Source organism: Notothenia rossii (assembly GCF_949606895.1).
Source record: "Notothenia rossii genome assembly, chromosome: 10".
Classification (NCBI taxonomy): Eukaryota; Metazoa; Chordata; class Actinopteri; order Perciformes; family Nototheniidae; genus Notothenia; species Notothenia rossii.
This window is the reverse complement of record NC_136908.1, coordinates 25588297-25609004: the sequence shown is the minus strand read 5'-3', so window position 1 is coordinate 25609004 and position 20708 is coordinate 25588297. Positions and strand designations below refer to the sequence as shown.

The 20708-nt window shown below is 40.0% G+C and overlaps 2 protein-coding genes across 7 annotated transcripts; one reads left to right on the top strand and one right to left on the bottom strand.

Moving 5' to 3' along the window:
• Positions 1-479: 479 nt before the first annotated feature.
• LOC307023000 (G1/S-specific cyclin-E2-like) lies at positions 480-6089 on the top strand. Of its 2 annotated transcripts, none has more exons than XM_079655965.1 (12): positions 480-644; positions 1541-1572; positions 1677-1734; positions 1830-1880; positions 2439-2569; positions 2824-2959; positions 3318-3464; positions 3637-3732; positions 3839-3973; positions 4306-4417; positions 4554-4711; positions 5350-6089. In XM_079655965.1, the coding sequence occupies exons 2-12, from the start codon at positions 1559-1561 to the stop codon at positions 5425-5427; spliced, it is 1116 nt and encodes a 371-aa protein (XP_079512091.1). In that variant the 5' UTR covers positions 480-644; positions 1541-1558; the 3' UTR covers positions 5428-6089. The 2 variants fall into 2 exon arrangements, with proteins under 2 accessions (XP_079512091.1, XP_079512092.1); XM_079655966.1 differs by having other exon boundaries at positions 627-730.
• ints8 (integrator complex subunit 8) lies at positions 6014-20691 on the bottom strand. 5 transcript variants are annotated; one of them, XM_079655960.1, is made up of 30 exons: positions 20618-20691; positions 19569-19707; positions 18872-19046; positions 18543-18683; positions 18289-18360; positions 18079-18130; positions 17309-17488; positions 17021-17128; positions 16419-16571; positions 16221-16321; positions 15942-16083; positions 15407-15477; positions 15084-15259; positions 14873-15003; positions 14552-14662; positions 13301-13505; positions 12852-12973; positions 12142-12326; positions 12015-12048; positions 11867-11926; positions 11655-11711; positions 11428-11484; positions 9050-9111; positions 8850-8968; positions 8630-8733; positions 7873-7923; positions 7610-7683; positions 7469-7533; positions 7302-7345; positions 6014-6230 (listed from the first exon to the last, which is right to left on the bottom strand). In XM_079655960.1, exons 1-30 carry the CDS (start codon positions 20639-20641, stop codon positions 6114-6116), a joined length of 3132 nt encoding a protein of 1043 aa, XP_079512086.1. In that variant the 5' UTR covers positions 20642-20691; the 3' UTR covers positions 6014-6113. The 5 variants fall into 5 exon arrangements, with proteins under 5 accessions (XP_079512086.1, XP_079512087.1, XP_079512088.1 ...); XM_079655961.1 differs by having other exon boundaries at positions 20405-20678; XM_079655962.1 differs by having other exon boundaries at positions 20515-20678.
• Between the last annotated feature and the right edge of the window lie 17 nt (positions 20692-20708).

The window sequence follows — 20708 nt, the reverse complement described above, 5'->3', positions numbered from 1 at the left end:
TATTTATGCAGAGGAGATGTAAGATGTATATGGTCTGTTTTTATGACTTTTGACATGACCCTGTGCAGCTCCGTTGGATCCCTCACACTGACAGCTCTGACAGCTGCCTGCTTTGTTTACATCCGGCGCCAAGAGCACGCGCTCAATTCTTCTCGCTCTCTTATTGGCTGTGCTGTTCTGTAGCCCCGCCCACCACAGAGAGACCGGAAGAAGCAACTGACAGAAACAAATGAATAAATGTTCATTTAAGTTTCATATCTTTTTTACAAGTTTACTATTAAAATAAAGACGTAATAATACTCAAACCAAACATTTTATTTAAGAAAATAAACACTACCCTAAGGTGTGTCTATTAAGTTGCTAGTTTGACGTTAGTTAGTGAACCAACTCCTCTTGCCGCGTTAAGTAGGTTGAAATAAAAACGAATAGAACAGCATAAAGTTAATGACTACACAATCACAGTAACTTGTCTATAAGTTATACGTGAGCCTATTTTAATTTCTAGTTAATGTTCGAGGTAACGAGCTGTCAGCTTTAGGGTTGGGAGTATTTATTTACACACATGCGCAATCTGCCGCAGATGCTCATTTGTTGGCGCCAGCGCCAACTGGAAACGAGTTTAATTTGGGCTCGGAACCGACTCGGTAAGCTGCAAACATTACTGCTCCTGAAGAGTTAGCTAGCTTCTTTAGCGAAGAGTTGTACCTTTACAGTTCTGGGTAATTCAGAAGTAAGTTATGGGCAAGTGTGTACGTGTATGCTACAATTAAAGCAGTAGTTTGTTTGTTATTTTATTGATAGTTTTGTAAACTCGGTTGTAGGTAGAGTTGTTGCGTTTTTTATCAAGCTAGCATCAAAGTTAGCAAATACTAGCTATATATAAGTAGTCCGGTCAACAGTGGTGACTGTTTTTGGGAAATGTGTGGAGAGGAAGCACAGTTTGAATGAGTCCTTTGCTGTCTGTTCCTGGTTTGTAAAGTTGGATATTAATGCGTCTAAATCATGATGTAACTAACTATACATATCACGTAAAAGTAAAACAAACCGTAACGTATCGGTTGTGTAATAGTTGTGGATTGTGTACTTCTGTGTAAGTACTGAATTCAAGTCATTTTATCACTGGTACTACTCAAAATGTCCTCCCCAGGCCTTTGTGTTGCTGCTAGAGTTGTGGCTGTTTGGGGGGGCTTCACTGCATGTTTCTTTGTGGTGTTCACGGTCCTTTTGTAGCATTAAACTACAGGATCTTCAGGGCTCAAATATCTCTAAAGGTCATATAAAGTGTCTTAAAGTGTGCTTTTAGCAGCAGATTCGCTGGTGTTTGCTGTAGAGGGGCTTATTTTACGCGCTCACTAATAATGTTGGCGCGTAGGATGAGATTTAAATTATGATAGTATGTAAATGTGATTTCAACGGGCTTGGTTTTGAATGAATCTGTTTGTGCAAGATAGCTGCAGCTGGTTGAAACTGTTTTCATCTGAGGGCCAACTTCCTGCTTAACAAACACTAACGTTGCTTCTAATAATATTATTTTTTACAGACAGCAACCTCCAAAACCATGTCTAGACGAAGGTAAATACCCATTGTGTTGCTATATGAATTATTATGGATGATTATTAGTTGTTCTGTTGTAAAATCGACAACTCCATGTTGAGTTCAGTGTGTTTTCTTTGCAGTGGTCGCCTGCAGAAAAGATCTGAAAATGCTCCAGGGCAGAAAAGCAAAGTAACTAAGGTAATAAAGTAATCATTTATGAGGCTACAGAACAGTTTTCATTAGTTGTTATATACACTGAGATCTGACATACAACTTATTTCTTTTCTTTTCAGCAAAGCAACAGAAAAAAGTTCCAGCCCCTGTCAAAGCTGCAGTGTGAGAAGGTATGCCCCTTTCTTTTATTAATTAGAATAGATTCTACTTAATTGTCATTGCACAGAATACAGGTACAAAGACAATGAAATACAGTTTAGCTTCCAACTCACACTAGTGGACAGTAGTGTTATGTATGGGTATGTGAGAGCTTATTTAAGTAGTGATTTATTGTTTGGTTTATAAAATGACAGAAAATAAAGCAAAATGTCAATTCGCAGTACAAAGGGAAGTCTTAAAATATCTTGTTTTGTCAGATTTAAAAACCAAATGATTATCTATTGGATGAGATATTAATCATATAATGGCAGGACATCTCCATATCTAAGAAGCTGAAACCTTGTTCTTGGACAATTAAATAAAGTGAAGCACTGTTTTCTTTGAGTAAAATTAGGAGCAAAGAGTGCCATCAGGGATTCAAGAGAATAGACTACAGTTATAAAGAGCCAAATGATTCTTCCTCCCCCAAGCATATCATTTTCTTCAAGACCATTTCAGCAGATATATCAGAAATATCTTGTGCTGTTTCTATCTCTATGTTGCCTTCAATGTTCTTGTTTCTATTTCAGAACTATACAGTACTTGAGTGCGTGGCTGAGCCTTGTGTTCTCATCAAAGCTGCTGTGAGGGGAGTAGACTGCGAGGCCGTTCTCACTGCCACACACACCCTGGTTCAGCCGTCCCCTCTGCCTCCTCTTGGGTGAGTTTCATTCACTATTCAGCAATGGTTTGACTCTTAATTATCTTCTGCCAGACAGTTTAATACAGTCATTTAAAACCCGACAATATTTTATTTATTGTAATGTCAGAACATGAACATTTTCGAATCTTCACATTTGATGGACTGGATTTCTTTTTTTGCCATTTTTACTTACTGTCGAAAAGTTGCCCATTTGATTTGTATTGAATTGGTTAAAGACCATTGTTGCTCCTCCCTTCTGTCTGCGCGTACAGATGGGGATCTCCTGAAGACGTGTGGGTGAAGATGGTGGGCAGGGAGCAGAACTACACACACAGCAAGAGCTTCATGCAGAAACACCCCGCGATACAGCCCAGAATGAGATCCATACTGCTCGACTGGTTAATTGAGGTACGTCGGCAAATGAGTATTAACAAAACACACAAACATGCTCCATGAAATATTTGTCACAGTTAAAAATGTATGTCTCGACTAGTTGTAAATGCATCATTAAATATGTACAAAATTCTAACCCAATTAGTTATTGCCTGTGGGACATCCGTCCATTTTCCCATCTCCATAGGTGTTCAAGCCTTGTTTGATATCTTGATTAACGCAATGTAAAATCAGGCTACTAAAACACAGTTTTTTTTTTTCCAATTATGATATTTTCCCCTAATAGTATAAACTTGAACATGCCATCTTCTTTACTCTTGATCGATCATCACAACATGTCTTAACCTTCTTGCTTTTGTCGTTGTCTCCCCAGGTGAGTGAGGCCTACACTCTCCACCGGCAGACGTTCTACCTGGCTCAAGATTACTTCGACCGCTTCATGTTGACGCAGGACAACATTGAGAAGAACATGCTGCAGCTCATCGGGATAACCTGTCTCTTTATAGCATCCAAGATGGAGGTAAGGAGCAACAGGCAGGCATCAAAGCATTGCAACAAACTAAAAAGTGCAGCAATGTGAGCACCAAAACACGTCCCAATATACTTGATGGCATCACAACTGTATTTTATTTGTACATACAGTATAACATGCTTATTCTTTAAATAATGATGCCATTTTCCTGTCTTTGTAGGAAGCCTGTCCTCCCAAGCTCTCACAGATGGCCTATGTGACTGCAGGGACTTACTATGAAGAGGAGATCCTGCAGATGGAGCTCATCATTTTGAAGGTAATACTATAATAAGTATATCCACAGTTATTGACTCATTATTCTTAATTTGATCAATAACATAGCTGTGATATTTGCCGAACTCAACTTGACCCATTTCCCTCAGGCACTGAAGTGGAGCCTTTGTCCTGAAACAGCCGTCTCCTGGCTGAAGCTTTACTTCCAGATGGCATCCATGAGCACAAACTCTGACCTGCTGGAGTCGCAGTTTCCACAGGAGGCTTACGTGCAAATGACACAGGTAGCTGTTCCCATTCGGGTTATTTAAGCACACGTACTGACAAAAATCCCTGTCTCACAGTTGAGTTAAAAAACAAAAAATGAGCATGTCTGCGTTGCTTATTAGATTGATTCTGATGAACGGCACTACCTCAGTGGTATTCAATCAGATACATCTCTTGTCTTTCTATATCTTATACCAGAGTAAAGAATCTGTCAGTATTTATGGTTTCTGTTTATGTCCTCTAACGTAAGAAATAGAGACTTAACCACCTTATATAAATGCTATTTATTCCTCAGTTAAAGTGTGGCTCATGTCTAATGTTGTTTTCTCTTATATTTTGTGTTTCCCAGCTTTTAGATTTGTGTATCATCAACATAAACTCTCTGGTCTTTGAGTATCGAGTGTTGGCTGCCTCGGTGCTGAGTCATTTCATTCATCAGGAAACAGTGGAGAAAGTTTCAGGTAAGATTCACATTGTGTCAGAAAGGGCTGAGGCACTTGTGTGTATTGTGGTTATTATTCATAAGACGTGACGTTTCTGAGTTGTGATCCATGTTCTGACCCACAGTGTGTAACCATGTGCACTGTGTGTTCTCAGGTCTGTGCACACACTCCCTGCAGCAGTGTGTGAGCTGGATGGCCCCCTCTGTGGAGGCAGTTAGCTTTTTTGGCAGAGTAGCGCTGAGAGACTTTGTCAGTATAAAGAAAGAAGACCGACACAACGTCCAGACGCACCTGGACTACATGAGCATGCTGGTTCGTATATTCTGCTGAGATATTGCATTACATTAGTTTGTTTTCTTCAGGTGATTTACAATAAGTACATTTAGCCTCCTTAAGAATAGGAGCTACATTCTTTCCAGACAAACTAAGAGTGGGGGTTGCCTTTTCTACAATCATTAACACGGATGGTTGTTAACATTTAGTACAATTTTAAATAAACTGTTTAACAGTAAAGGGATCTTTTTTGTTAAGAGTGACTCTTTATGACTAGATGTCTATTAGGGCTGCAAAAAATAGTCATATTTATCTCATCTTTTGGTGAATGGAAAAAAAAATCTCAATCATTTCTTCAAACATCCCTCCAGCTATATCTTAAACTAAAACTCAAAAATATTCTGTTGTGATATGATAAATAATTAGGATTTAGGGTTCAGGAAAGCCTCTATCATTTGTCTTAAATTAATTACTAGTTTGATATTAAATAAAGTAAATCAGGGGAACTGATGTATGGTGTGCATTCTTTGGAGTTTACACCAATGTAACTCAAGGGACTGTTTTTAATATAGCTGTATCTTTAACAAATCTCAAAGAAAACTGCCATAACACATAAGTACATTTGTTTTGCTGCAGCTATTCTATTGGTTTCTGACTTTTTACTCGTCTTATTTCAGGAGGACGTCAATCAAAAGGAAGTGAGCGGACAGTTCCTCACTCCGCCCAGCAGCACAGAGAAGAACGTCTCACACTGAAGCTCAAGAGGAAGACTCTGAAGAGTGTGAACCAAGAGGGCCGGGGTTCAGGTCCCAACCAGAAGAGCTGGAAACAGTTCCGTCAACAGAGGCAGACGGACTGTGAACCCGAACACTGAAGAGTTTACTCCACGCCTGCTGAACTCAAATGTCTCTGAATGCATTATCCACGGTCATATCTTTCTAAATTATTGGCTAAAGCTTTTTTTGCTTGATTTTAGCAACTGGGTGCTTTAATTCCGAAATTAATTTTATTCAAAGAGTGGAATTGTCATTTCTAGGAAATGAAAGTGATGTGCAATTGTTTACTTTTGTAGCATATGAAATATGTTGGTAGTCAGCAGATCAAATCTTTGTAACACTGCTTCAGGGTCAGATGAAATGTGTCATTGTTTTCAAATGGATGACTGCCACTTCTTCAGCTCATTCTTCAGTATGACTTTGTAGCTTGTTATGAACCTTAATGAAAGCTCCAGCTGATTAAGACATATTGTTGCTGTTGTGATCCAGCCATTGTTTGTGTGACTCAGGGCCATGAAGAGTCAGTGATTTATTTTCTTATTCTCATTTTAAATGATTGCATGTGTACAAATGAGCAACTGTATTTATTTTAGAAGTTTATTTTCGACCACAAAATAAAAAATGTACATTCCCCACCCCCCCATCTGACAGTGATTCACACTCTCCTAGAAGTAGAGTTTGGCCATGGCCTGCAGGAACCTCTTCTTCCTCTTCTGGGCGGCCAGCAGCAGCACCTCCTCGGGGTTACTGGTGTTCAGCTCTGTCTGCCCGATCGCTTTGATCTGAGGGAGGCAGAGGCAGGACGTGTTATTGTAGCCTCTGAAAGCATACGGCTAGATGATCTGCAACATTTGGTATAGCATATTACACCTCTTTCAACAGCACTTTAAACCACATGGTTAAAGCTGTTTCTATCGATAGACATGGTAGAGAACTGACTTCCAAAACCCCATTTTAACAACATTGAAGTTAGATTTACTTTATTGATTGCACATAGGGAATTTTTTTGCAGTTTAACTCAATAAATAAATGCTAACAGGGCTGTATCATGTAACTGTAGTGAAGACTACAACCACATGTGGTGTCATTTACAGAGAAGCTGAAGGATAACATGTTCAGGGTTCATACACTTTTTCACCAATGATTTTCAAGGACTTCTCCAGGACCTTTACCTAATTTTCCATGACCAAAGAAAATTACTCTTTCTCAGCGGTACCACTGAAAATGGTTTATTTTAACATGGAACAGGAAAATAAGGTTTGAAACATGTTGTGCCTATCTAAAACAAATCAAATAGGCTTACTAGCTTCTAGACGCTAAAGCAATTAAAATCTCTCACCAGCAAAATACCTCGTCAGTTAAATGCCATTTTACGTTTCCTTACTATACCATACAGTATGTTTTATCATTATAGTATTACTATTTCGGTGATTAGATCAAATATAAATTATATTTGATGCAACTTTAGTTACATTTCCATGACTTTTCCAAAACTTTGGGAAAAATATTGTTTTCCATAACTTTTCCAGGGCCTGGAAATAGCATTTTGAATTTCCATGACTTTTCCAGGTTTTTAATGACCGTAAGAACCCTGCATGTTTCACGAGAGCTAAAATAATGCATTAACCATGGAAGACACCCGCTATCTGAAATATAAATAATAATATCTGAAATGCATCGAGGGAACACTTTTTATTCCCTCGATGTTGGCAATCAAAATGACCGCAACAAAACTTGATTCATATTTTAAAAGATAGATTTAACTCTATAAAGTAGTAGAACAGCAGTTTTTATATATACAGCTTGGTGTTAGAATAAACCTGATGTAATCCACTGAGGTTTGAACTCCTTACCGCTATTTGTCTCTTCTCCGTCTCGCCCCGCTTGTGGTGAATATCTCAACACACTGTCAAGGAAAAGGGAAAAAATGGACCTCGTAACAGAAGGTTTCTTAAAAACAGAATGTGAAATCAACTGCATATGATATAGGGCAGTTCAGAATCATTAACAGAAAGGATACGGGTGAGGTACTCCAGGATGGTGACGTCCCAGATGTAGTCATAGAACGAGTCCATGGCATCGTGACTGGGGACAGATGAGGACGTGAGAGGTGAGAGGAACAGTGCTTTCGGTCTAAACGGTTGGGTGTGTAATGTCGTACCTGTTCTGTTCTTGAAGAGCTTTAAATGCCGTCATGTAGTCCACCTCTCGCAGAAACTGACAGAGAACAGCCACCTGAAAAGGATAAGAGGTAACAGAGTTAAACAAGGAAAATCAGGCGCTTAAAGGCAGATTCAAAATGGAAGAAAACAAAGTGTGCACTGTACTTTGAAAAAAACAATTTTTATATCAGGATGTTAAGATTCTAAAGCAATTAGCAGCTGCAATTCATCTTAGGAAAAGGGAGACTGGATGACCTCTGACCTGTGTGTGGCAGTTCATCATTGAACAGCACTTGATCATCCTCTTCAGGACCTGCAGACAACAGAGAGTTAAAACAGGATTCATTTCAACATATTTGTGCCTGCAACTGACATCTTTTTTTTCTGTGGGTTTGCCTTAACTAAAATCTGAAGACAAGACCATTTTGAAACAGTTGGCTGATAAGTGTTTAGTAACTACATTCAGTATTTGGGCACATGGGACTAGTGTTTCCTATGCATTGGATTATATTATAGTAGTCCCATGTGCTCAAATATTTATTATAGCATGATAAAGAAATGGCTGTATCAATTTACACATGACCTAATAAAGCTCAATATAACACACATATATGCAGTGTTAACTTAATATTCGATATGGAAGACTAATACGTTAATTATAGACTTATAATTGAATAAATAAATTAGCATTTTCCGAAAATTCTGACTATTTCTAAAAGTGTGATCCTGGCTAGATTTCAAGATCCATCACAAAACTTGTGTGGCTATTTTTCTTCTCTTACTAGATTAGGTGTTTGTGCACATATGGGATCATGTTATTTAACACTAGAACAGTGAATAAAGTATGTTTAGTCTCATCTTTTTTTTCTTTTATTATTGTAATTTGATCAGAGATAATGTATTATGTTGTAGTATTGTAATTATCGGACTGTAGAAACTCATTTTAAAATCACTGTTGATTTTTTCAAAATGATCTAGCTGTTCATAGTGAAAGCCTGAATAAGGTTTTCTGTGTGTACCTGGTCCGAGTAGACGTCGGGGGCCACAGTTTTGGTGAAGAAGTCTGAGCACACGGCTCCGGCCTGGAGGTAAAGGTTCAGAGCAGCAGAGTACTGATTGGTCACTGGAAACAGAGAGACAAGAGCAGCAGTCTTCAGGGAAACTGAGACGTGAAATATAAGGACACACTTCTGACTGCCGGTATCACTACAGGAACAAAGGCTGCTGGTCTGTTCTCACCAAAGTAGATGTCTGCCTGTGTGATGAGCCACGACTGGTTGTTAGGGTTCAGGGTGAGGGCGTAGGACACCAGCTCTTTGACCGTCACCGCCACAGCTTCCACATCCACTGCCTGGATGCTAGTCCACACACACAAAGTACATTTAGAGGCTTTGTTCGAGAAATTGTAACATTTCATTAAGAAGAAAAATAGTTCTTACTTTAGGAGAGTAGATGGCCAGATGGTGAGGTGTTCGGCTGTCACTTCATTTACAATATCATCCTAAAGAGGGAGGAAACCGTACGTTACCCAGGAGAAAATCAGTGATACTGTAAGCAGTTTAGAGAACATGTCTCAGTGTCCTGCTGAAAACACTTCCATCATAACATGGTATTTGTGCACATGGTGCAACATTGAAGCCATTTTTAATTTTAGTCGCAACTAGTGTTTACTTCGTCCACAACCTTTTTCTTTTCTTTTTGTGTCTTAAAGATGAAACGGCAACAACGTCAGCTGATGATCAACCTGCAATATTCTCCATAACAAGACAAGACTCAAATCTAGTTTAAAGAAGACATATTACACTCATTTTCAGGTTCATATCAGTATGTAGTGTCTCTCCTGTGACATGTCTCCATGCTTTAATGTTCAGAAAGCTCTTTATTGTTCTCATACTGCCTGTGCTGCAGCACCTCTTTTCACCCTCTGTCTGAAGCCAGAGCCCAGTCTGCTCTGATTGGTTAGCTGGCCAGCTCTGTTGTGATTGGTCTTCGTCTTAACCCATCACGTACAACGTGTTCGAGCACCAGCGGTGTGAAATCTTACCTGCTCTAAGATGTCTTTCCCTTTTACTTCTCTCGCTGCTTTGAAACCTGAATTTCTCTAGGGTGATTAATAAAGGTTTAGCTTAAACTTAACAATAAAAACAGGATAATCCTGTATTTACAATCATAAAAGAATTAAGGGCACTTGACACAACTTGTTTCATCTAATTCTGTTGTTGTCATTTTAATAAATACTTGTCCTTATACAGTTGAGGCCTAAATGATTAGCCCCCCAGGAGTTATGGAACATTTTCCTAAAATTCTTCCCAATGTTTCCTGCATTGATAAAACTTGATATAATCAAACATTCACCAGTGCTATTTAGTAGCTTTTGATACATTTTGGAAAATAAAATACATTTTTAAGTTTGCTTTATATCAAATATAGTGAAAAATGGGTTGGTCAAAAATATTAGCCCCATGTGAATTTTTGCTTTCAAAGCACACCAAATCAATGAATCAGCTTTCAAGCCACACCTGAGCATTCAATCAGCATAAAAGGACTCCAAGAAACAGGCACTTGAATACCTTATTGAGAGGGACTATACTACTACTCCTACTCACCATGCCAAAGACAAAGGAAAGAAAATAGTGGAGGCTCATGATAAGGGGGAAGGCTGTACTGCTATGTCCAAGCGCTTCACAGTGTCTAGAACTGCTGTACGTTGCATCATTGCGAAGTACAAGGAGACACATTCTGTAAGAAACAAACCTAGGCGCGGTCGAAAGCGCAAGATTTAAAGAGGAAAATAGTCAGAGATGTCAGCAAGAATCCCCGGACATCTGCCAAGATGATTGTTGCTGACCTGGCCTCTTCTGGAATTGATATTTCAAGGAACACAGTTGTGAGGGCTCTTCATCGTGGTGGGCTTCTGGGCCACCGTCCCAGAAGAACCCCTTTACTCAAAGAGCGGCACATCAGAGCCAGACTGAGGTTTGCCCGTGAACATTTGAAAGGTAAAGATGAGTTTTGGAAGTCTCTGCTTTGGTCTGATGAGACTAAACTGGAACTGTTTGGGCACATGGATGTTGCTCATGTTTGGCGAAGAAAGGGAGAGGCCTTCAACCCTAAGAACACATCGTGCTGTGGGGTTGTTTTGCAGCCTCAGGCACAGGGAGCCTTGTTCGGGTGCAAGCCATCATGACAAAAGAAAATGATGGTGACATTTTGAGGGATCATATGAAAAGATCTGCTCTTAGTCTTCACTTAGGTCGTCGCTGGGTCTTCCAACAAGACAATGACCCAAAGCACACATCAACATTGATCCAAAAGTTCCAAAAGGACACCAAAGCCAAGGTGCTGGAGTGGCCCGCACATAGCCCAGATCTCAATCCTATTGACAATCTGTGGCGGGTGCTCAAAGTGAATGTCCATGCTTGGAAACCACACAATTTGGACCAGCTGGAACCATTTGCAAAGGAAGAATGGGCCAAAATCCCTCAAGAGACCTGTGCCAACCTAAAGAACTACTCTAAGAGCTTGTTGTCAGTTGTGGCTCAGAAAGGGTACAAATGGACTATTAATGGCCTGGGGGCTAATATTTTTGACCAAACCATGTTTCACTATATTTGAAATAAAGCAAGCCTAAAAACGTATTTTATGTTCCAAAATGTACCAAAAGCTACTAAATAGCACTGGTGAATGTTTGATTATATCAAGTTTTATCAATGTTGGAAACATTGGGAAGAATTTTAGGAAAATGTTCCATAACTCCTGGGAGACTAATAATTTAGGCCTGAACTGTATATTTATTTGTTCTTGTGTGAACTCTTACCTGTCCTACCACGTGCTTCCCTCTCACTTCTCTTGCTGTTCTGAAACCTGAATATCCCTAGGGTGATTTGTAAAGGTACATTTAACAAAAAGAACAGGATCATCTTGTATCCAAAATATTTTAAAAAAAATGTGGAAACATCTCGTTTTACCTAACCCTATAGTTGATATTCTAAAATGTAATGTTCCTTTTACATTTTGTATTCTCATTCTCCTATGAGCTCTTACCTGCCCTATCTTGTGTTTCCCTCTCACTGCTTCTCCTGCACTGGAACCTACATGCCCCTACAGTGATCGGCAAAGGTTCAGTTTAAACTTCACAGGAATATGAACAAATTGCTGACAAAATGAACCCTACACCACACAGCTTATGTAAGACTCCGCAGGGTGCCATCAATGTGGAACAGTTCCGAATCCAACAGCTGAAATCATGGACATACCCGCACTATGCTGTGGAACCTGACAAACAGTGAGATGAGGGTCGTCAGCACCAGCGGCTCCTGTGAGAAACAAGAAGGCATTTGCACCATTAGCACCTCATCCAATATGGATTGGATGTTTGGAGTGTTTAGTTTGTTGAATACTTACTCGAAGTTTCTTGATGAAAGTGATGAATTTGCTCCTGAATGGGTGAGAGAATGAAAGCACCAGAATGAGCGTTAGTCTCAGTGTATGATTGTGTTGTTGTTCTCAGATCTGAGTGTTGGCAGTGTACCGCTGCAGGATGCCCATGGAGGACTCCCTCTGTTTGATGAGCCCCACTCTGCCGTCGTTGTTCCTCTTGTGCTGGACGGACATGCTGCAGATCTGCACCACCACGTCCCACAGCTCCTTGGCTGTGCGCCGGCACTCTTTAGGACCCGGCAGCTCTTTGCACGTGGAAGCCAGCAGCTGACCGATCTATCAGAAGGAAACAGAGGGGGGGATGAATCAAATACAAACCAAGAGTCCTGAGCGTTTAAACCATCCCACAGCCAGACGAGGGTCCATCATCAAACATACTTTGTTAAGGGCCGACGTGTAGCTGGTAGAGCCATTTAGTCTTTTAGTAAACAAATCATATGGCTTAAACGTGCAACAATTCATTAAATTGGCCAATTCAGCGGCAGAACAAGAAGCTGTGAGCACATCATTTACTTGTTATCACCTTCTAGAGTCGGTGTGAAGTCGGTGTGAAGCATTGAGCACACACAAAGAATTGTTATTATTTGATACATTTTAGTCCACTGGTCCACTGGTCTTTCAAATATCAGTCTTTTAAGCTGCTAAATGCTCCTCTTTGTTAGTCAGCTAGACTCTAACTGTATCTGTTATTTGGTGCTTGACCGGTCACACTGGCACGTGTTCATTTGTGTTGTTAATGTAGAAAGGAGCCAAGCTATCATCTGTGTGAGTGCATTAGTCAGGCAGTATCTGACTGTTTACCTTGATGTACGGGTTGTTCATGACCAGAGAGGGGGGCACCTGCAGGGTCAGGTAGTCATTCTCCCTCCAGTTCAACATGAAGGCCACACACTCCTCCCCCACCACCTGACGCAGAGGCAGATCTGGAGACAAACACAGAGTTCAGTGCATCTGAACGGTGTGTGCTGATGTTGCTGTGGTTTGGATTAGTTTGGTATGCGTTGTGAAAAAAAGAAACTGTTTTTGTATTTAGCACAGGACAGAGTAGCAGTTGTGTGTTTTTCTTTGTTCTATAATGTACAAACTTGATAAATGATCCTTCTTTTTACTGCAGGAGTGAGCGAATTGTGATGCCACCCACATAGATCTTGTGCCTTCAAAAGTGTCTAAACTATTGATGATGCCAGAAAATGTAAGACAAATGATAGTTAGTTAAAAATCAGGTGCTCCCAGTGCTTCCATCCTCTCACCATGTATCCTCATCTCCAGGTATCCCCTCACCCTGCTGACCAGGTCTGAGGGGGGTCTCTCCTTGCTGCCCTCGGCTGCCATGGTCTCATGCGCGCGGACCTCCAGCAGCAGCATCTCGTTCAGCATCACCTGCCTCAGCTTGGGGGAAAACTCGGTGACCAGCTCCAGGCAGGCAGAGTACAGCTGTCGGGCGTGGGGAAAGTCCTGAGACAGGAAACAAGGATTTACATTTTAAACATTGTTATAATCCCAAAGCTTATATACCTCTTGTAAGTGTTTAAATCATTGTTGCATTTGTCCACAGTGCCTCAAACATTTCCTCACCTATTGTATCACTTTTACTATTTTGATGAGCTAGGTTAGTTTTTCTCTAAGTAAGTAATATTTCTGGGCACTGATCATGTAAGCATTCTTTTATTTGACACAGCACCATATGTCATGGTTTTCATATCCCTGGTTCCTGCAATTTATTTTGTATTTTTATTGTCTTTTGTTGTTATTATATTTGTATCTTGTCTTTTCATTTTCCTTTAATTTGATTGTTTACAATGTTGTTGTTTGTTTTTAATCTGTACAGCCGACTGAGAAAAACGTTTTTTGTGATATTGGGTTGAATAAATAAACTTTGATTTTGATTTGAAATGACAGTTAGAGGCTTTCAGTTTAAGTTGAAAAAAAAAGATACTTAGAATATAACTATAATTCTTTTTTTCATTTGTCTTTTATGTTTAATTCAATGTTAAACTTGTTAAATAAAATAATGTTTTGATTGAGATTTTAATTCAACAAGCAATATGTTGTATTTTAGCAGTAGGCTGAATGCAGCAAAATGGCAGAACTATGTACACTTTCATGACCCAGGGTCTTTCTTAATGTTGAGTACGCTTGCTTGGTAGCACATGTCTTCCGAGTCACTTGCTTCCAAGGCCCCGCCTTACATTTTCCGCCACAGATTTGGGGAAATTGGTCCGTGCGCAAAGCATTGTGGGGATTTTAAGACCGTGGAGTCTACACATGTGCAGCCTTGAAATTTCTCGCTACGAAGTACGCCGGGCTCGGTAGAATTCCATGTATGCTGGACATTGGAACAGTCCTTTGGCGGCACTCGATGATGCAGTATGCTTGAAATAGTGGCTCTGGAGCAGCTTTACTCGACATTGAGAAACACCCCATTTAATGACCCAATCTAATATTTGTTTCTCGATATTCAATAACCTTATTATATATTTTCCTCACTAGTGCAGCCCTACCTTTATTGATATGCAGTGCAGTCCTTTGGCCATGAAGATGTAAACCAGGTCCTTAGTCAGGTTGTCTTTGATGCCCAGGATCACATTGATGTAGTCCTTTGGAACTTCCCACTGTACACACAAACAGAAAGTGGTCTTTTAAATACATCATTATATCTGAAAATCAATAAGACATTTTCCACAAAAAGTAGAAAATATCCTTAATGGTGGCTATGGATCAAATCGACCATGTTTGTTACTCCTTAAATATACAGTAGATATCAAATATGTTAGTGCTTCTTATATCTGTTTTCTCTCCTGTGTCAGTATGTGAGCTCTGACCTTGCTGTTGACCCTCCAGAAGGGTCTCTCAGCCATGCCGTGCAGCTCGATGAGGATCTGTCTGATCCTGCGGGGCTCCTGTGAGAGAATGAGCTGCTGCTCCAGTTGCCCGATGCTCACACTCGACGAAGCTGAAGCCCAATGCAGGAAGTGAGACGCTTCAAAAAGACATTTCAACCAGCAGATAACACACGTTAGATGAATGCCGTACCTGGAATGTCATAGAAGGAAGGCAGAGGCTTGGCGCTGAGGTTGATGGTGGCTGATTTCTTCCTCAGCTGCTCCACCAGCACCTTCCTGTCCTCCTCCTTCAGCAGCTCCACAAAGAGCTTATGAGAGGAGACCCCCATCAGCAGAGGCAGCTCCTGCAGGGTCTCACACAGAGTCCTGCATAATGACAAAAGCATCATTGAAAGGAGGATTCAAAGATGTTGAACACTGCACAGCAATCTGCATTCTAGCCAGCTGTAGGTTCTGACTTTACGTAGATCAGCGTATCGTCACTTTAGGTGACCCTACTCTGCTCATACTCACTTCATAAAAGTGGCCATGTTCCTCCTGGATGACTCAGATGGGCGGTCTTTTCCCAGTGAAAGTGTGCACACCTGCAGGACGTAGAATATTACATTCAAATGTACAGAAGCCTTTTTCATTAAACTATCACGAGAAAAAAAGAGATACATACTCCTCAAACCTCTGCACAGATTTACTTCAATTCCAAAAAATCCTATCAGATTTCATAAAAAAAAAATGTAATAAAAAAGATTATTAGGAATCCTCATGCTAATTTTTATAAAACTCCCACAAATGTTTTTCTATAAGCAGAAGGGTCTTCACTCACTGACACCAAATGGGAACATGGATAATGCTTCTTTGCATTGTTTAAAGGTCATTTGAGCTTTATTTAATAGTTGAGTGAAGGAAATATAGAGGCATAAGTCATACTTCAATATTCTGTATGTTCCAGGTTTGAACACTTCAATCAGTTGAAGCTCTAAAGCTTGAATTACTCCTGTAAGAATCCCTCATCAGACGCACATATTATAGACACAAGAAGGCGAGTGTGCACCTCTAAAATGAAGTCCATCATCTTCTTGCTGGGCTTGAGGAGCAGCTGGTGGAAGCGCACACTGAGCACTTCTCCTTCCAAAGCATCTCGGACAGCGTTGCAAACACACAGCTTGTAGCAAACCTCGTCCAGACTGGACTCCCTAGAGGGCATCGAGAAATTAGATGTTTGTGAGATCCTTTATAAATATGAAAGTGACTCTTTGCACTGTATATTAAAAACATCAAATCAAATGCAATGCCAGCAAGCAGTTGATGTTGGATGAAATGATGTTCTCACCCTTGTTGGACCTTGTACAGGAACTCTCTGAGAACAGAGCGTCTGAAGTTGATTGGCAAACTGCGGCACATGTTGTCTTTGATGAAGGCTTCAATGACAGCCTGTCAGAGAGGAATAAATCATATCAAGTACATTGCTACCTCCATTCTGGTATCTTTCATTCAAGTCTGCTCTTAGGTGTTACAGATGCGCTCTGACCTGGTGGTTGTGCGCTCTGATCAGGCTGTTGATCTGGTTGTAGGGCGTGTTCTGTGTGTCTGACGGGTCGCAGTCTTCAGTCAGAGCTTTGCAGGCGTTCCAGTAGCCGGCCAGACGCTTCTCGTCCAGGTGGACGTGGACGGTGGAATCCAGCTGAAAACAAAGAGTCTATGAATTACTACTGGTATTGAACTGTAACAATAAAAGGACTGAAAGAGGCCAAATCTGTGATGATTAAGTTCCATTGGGTTTTATGACTAGAATTAGAATAACATTAAATACATTGTTTAAACATAAGAAGTTATGACAAGATTGTGCAATACAAATATACAATATGTATATTAACTAAATATAAGTGTAATGTACAGTATATGTATGCATTAAGTATATACATATCTGTTTTATCTTTTAACTAAATGTATGTTTCTTTCCTTGAAATCATTTGAATAATTGTTTTGGTTTACATATTGTTTATAATGTTCTCCATAAAATGATATCATCTTTTCGTATTTGTGAATGCAGAATAATGTGTTTCTACAATGATGTGCCTACTACTGTATGATCTTTGACTAAATACATAAGTGATACACGAGTGAATCTACCTTTGTAAACAGTTCCTTAGTCTGTCTGAAGTGATCCCGGGCTTTCTCATAGGCTGTCTGATCTGTGCAGCCTTGCTGGAAGAAAATCCCTCCCAGATCATAATTCGCCTGAAACACCAAAGTACAAATTAAGACCCATTTCATATTCAACACACTAGAAATGCAATGAGTGACACTTCCTTTCTCGGACATTTGTTTCAGATTCATTGGGAGATGATGTTTTACAAGTTCTCCCTGCTTCGATAAGGTCCATCTGGTTGTATTTTGGATGTTGTGCAGGCCGCTGACCTGACAGTGCAGCTCGTCAGCACTGATCCTGAGCCCTGCGGTGGAGGACTCCGTCTCCCCGTTGGCAGCAGCGTCAGCAGCCAGCAGGTCCAGAGTCCTCAGAGTGTGAACATAGAAATCTTTCTTCAGCTGCAGAGCTCCTTCCAGGACACTGATGGAGTCCTTCGCCTGCTCTTTCAGCTGAGGGCAGCAAGGTATTTGAGGTTATTTCATAGCCAGTGGAAAAGGACAAAACAGGATTCCTTTAATATAATGAAATGCATGTCAAAACTATTTGACAAAAGAAAAATTGGATAACAGGATTCATTTCTTATATAATTGTGATGTTATGCATAAATAATACGCATAGCCCAAGCAGCCATTCACAAGACCCCATTATTTAGAAAAAGAGAGCATACTGTAAACCAGTGTGGAAGTTTAAAAGCAAGTTAATTCCTCTCTCAAAAGTCCTTTGAAATTAGCAAAAAGTTAAAATACTATACTTTCTTCTTCTTGAATGAACGTGAATAGGATCAATGTAGGCTAAGTGTTTTCTAAATCCATTCTACTCCTCATCCGATGTCACATTCAAAACACGAGGATATTATTTATACAATAGATTATAATAAGGAGGTTTAATACGCTGTCATTTTGAGGTATACCTGGATCATTCTTAGATGATTTTGAAATGGGTTTAATAGTGGATAAATACCACGATAACATGTTAATAGATATCATCAATGTCGTTTGGAGAGAAATCAGAGAATTTCCTAGAAACCACATGAACTCACCACAGTCAGGATGTTTTCAGTCATCTCCTTCTCCTGCTGCACTATACTTAACCTGCGAGAGACCATAGCACAACAAATCATCATATAGAGCACTTTTATAAAGTTATATTTGTATTTCCTAAATGTGCAACTGCATACAATAAGCATGAGGAAAAGTATTTGCTCTGTTAATAACTTTAGCTTGGTACAACAAGAAGGATTAGAATGTACATGTTCATCTGGTGAGGTCCTGGTTTGGTCTGTTTCTCAGGGAAGCTGCTCAGCACAATGGTTCTGATGGCCCTATGAAAGAAACAAAGAGAAATACTTCAGATTAAAAACACTCTGAATATTCTTTATTATTTGTATTCATGCAGTTTTTCTTCTTTGTGACAAATGTGAATACAATTGATGAGAAATAACAGAGAATAAACAATCTGAAGTGCAAAACGTTTCTTCGTACATCAGCTTTGGATCTTACTCACCAGCGGTTGTATATGATGACAGCCATGGCCGTAGTGGGAGGCAGAGTGGAGAGGTCCAGGTCCACATGTTTCACCCCTGGAGGCACTTTGCTCACACACAGGAGCTCGTTGAGTAACATATTTAATACTGGAATGGTCAAACTGGAGGGGAAGAAAGGATCAATAAGGATATGATCCAAACATCTGTATGATTTTATAGACTTTCATACATTCCAAATTGACTTAAAGCAATGTGGACGAGCAAAGAAAAGCATGAAAAGTCACACTGTCTTCCTCAGCTTAAACCGTATATGAAAGAGCCTTTCACACACACCTACACACACTCTTACCCTTTCTCCAGAGCATCCAGATCCCACTTCATGTGTGCAGCGACCTTCAGGGCCAGCAGCTTCAGGGTGCGGTTCCGGCGGTTGTCTGCTGGAGGCTGCACCTGGTTCTGCTCGTTCACAGAAGGTTTGGACGCCTGCTCCAGGAACTGGATGATCAGCTGCACTGGTGTTGGGTCTGTGGGAAACACATACACACACATATGGACATTGAAAAGCATGCAGTCCATTTATTTAAGGTGTCCACTCAAAATGTAATCCTTTAAAGTTATTTTGCAATTAAGTGTTATACATGTAGAAAAAAAAGATGGATTAAATTAAAATGGGTGATTATTATGCAATATTCAAAAATAAGCATGTCTTGAGTTGAACAACTTTGAACATGATACAAAAATAGAGAGAAAACATTTATGTGCTTTACTCAATAATGAGTAATGACGAAGAGATTTTTGTTTCATAACCAAGGCATAACATTCGTTTATATATATTTTTTTTAATCAAAAATACATTCATAAGCAAAGACATTTAAGCCATGTTCAACTCAAGGGGAAGTTGTGTCGCAGTTGATACAGAGCAGATTATTTAACGAATAGAAACAGTGTTTGTTTTTTATAATTTGGTTTATTAGATGAAGAGACCAATACCAATCTGGTAAAGGCATTGTACATCAGCTGTTCATCCCTCATCACACTGGTCTGACCTGGGTATGATTTCTGCAGGTGGTTCTCCAGCAGGCTGCCGTCCAGGAGGAACTCAAACCAGGACGTCTGGAGGGGGGTGCTGGGCCGGCCGCTGGTCACAGCAGCCACCCGGTCCACCGTCTCCACACTCATCCTCCCCTGGGGAACAGGACACATTCTGGATTTAGTTTAATTGATTAACAAATCCCAATAAAGGCTTGCTTTATTTTTACTCTATATTGGAGCTCTATGTCAACAAAGTGAAATTGTCCTGGAACAAAATGATTGCATATCAATTGAACACACAAGACCAGTTTACCAAATAGTCATCAGGAGGAATACTACTGAGCCTCTGAAAACAGTCCAAGTGAATTTCTATTTTATAGTGAGATCCTAATTTATTTTATATTCTTTATTTCTAAATTGTGATAGTTATGTCCCAAAATACCAAGGCAAATTCACTTCAGCTACCTTATCATAGAGATGGACAGCAAAGATGGACTGCTGTTATTACTGCTTTTGACAACATAATTTCTGTTGGTCACATTTAATAATCCCACACATTTAGTGTATTTTCTGTATTTTATTAAGAGTAGTAATATAAACACATTCATGAACAACACCCAACCACGTTTATTTTACGCTATGTCAGCCAGCTATGTAACTATTTCTTTAAAGATCGTAACATTAGCAAAGTTATATTCAATATTCTGTTTATTTTCTGTGGTGACCAAGGTAAGTTTATTTAGATCATCGTATTGTGCCGAGTGGGCGGAGTTCAAATATGTCCACGAGAGAGCGAAAATGACTGAACTACGGTGGCTTTTGGCTTCAAGTGTATATGAATCAAGCGCACCTCTTCCATCCTCTGCTGTGTGCGGAGCTGCCGTTGTTTTGGGCTAATATTCTAGCTAACTAGCTAAACTTTTCAGCCCGGTACGGACACACGGGGACGGGTTAGCTTACCTTTATAGGCCAAATGGAACAAATAGAAAAAAAATTAGCCTAATGTACAGAATAACCTCCAAAATAAAAGCTGGAACAGCTACATGGACTGTTTAATTCTCACATAATGTATTCTGCGCTTCGACATCTCGCCGCCTCTTCCGGTTCCGCTTCTTCGCCAGGGAGACACAGGTGCGCAGTGTTAGCGCATATTT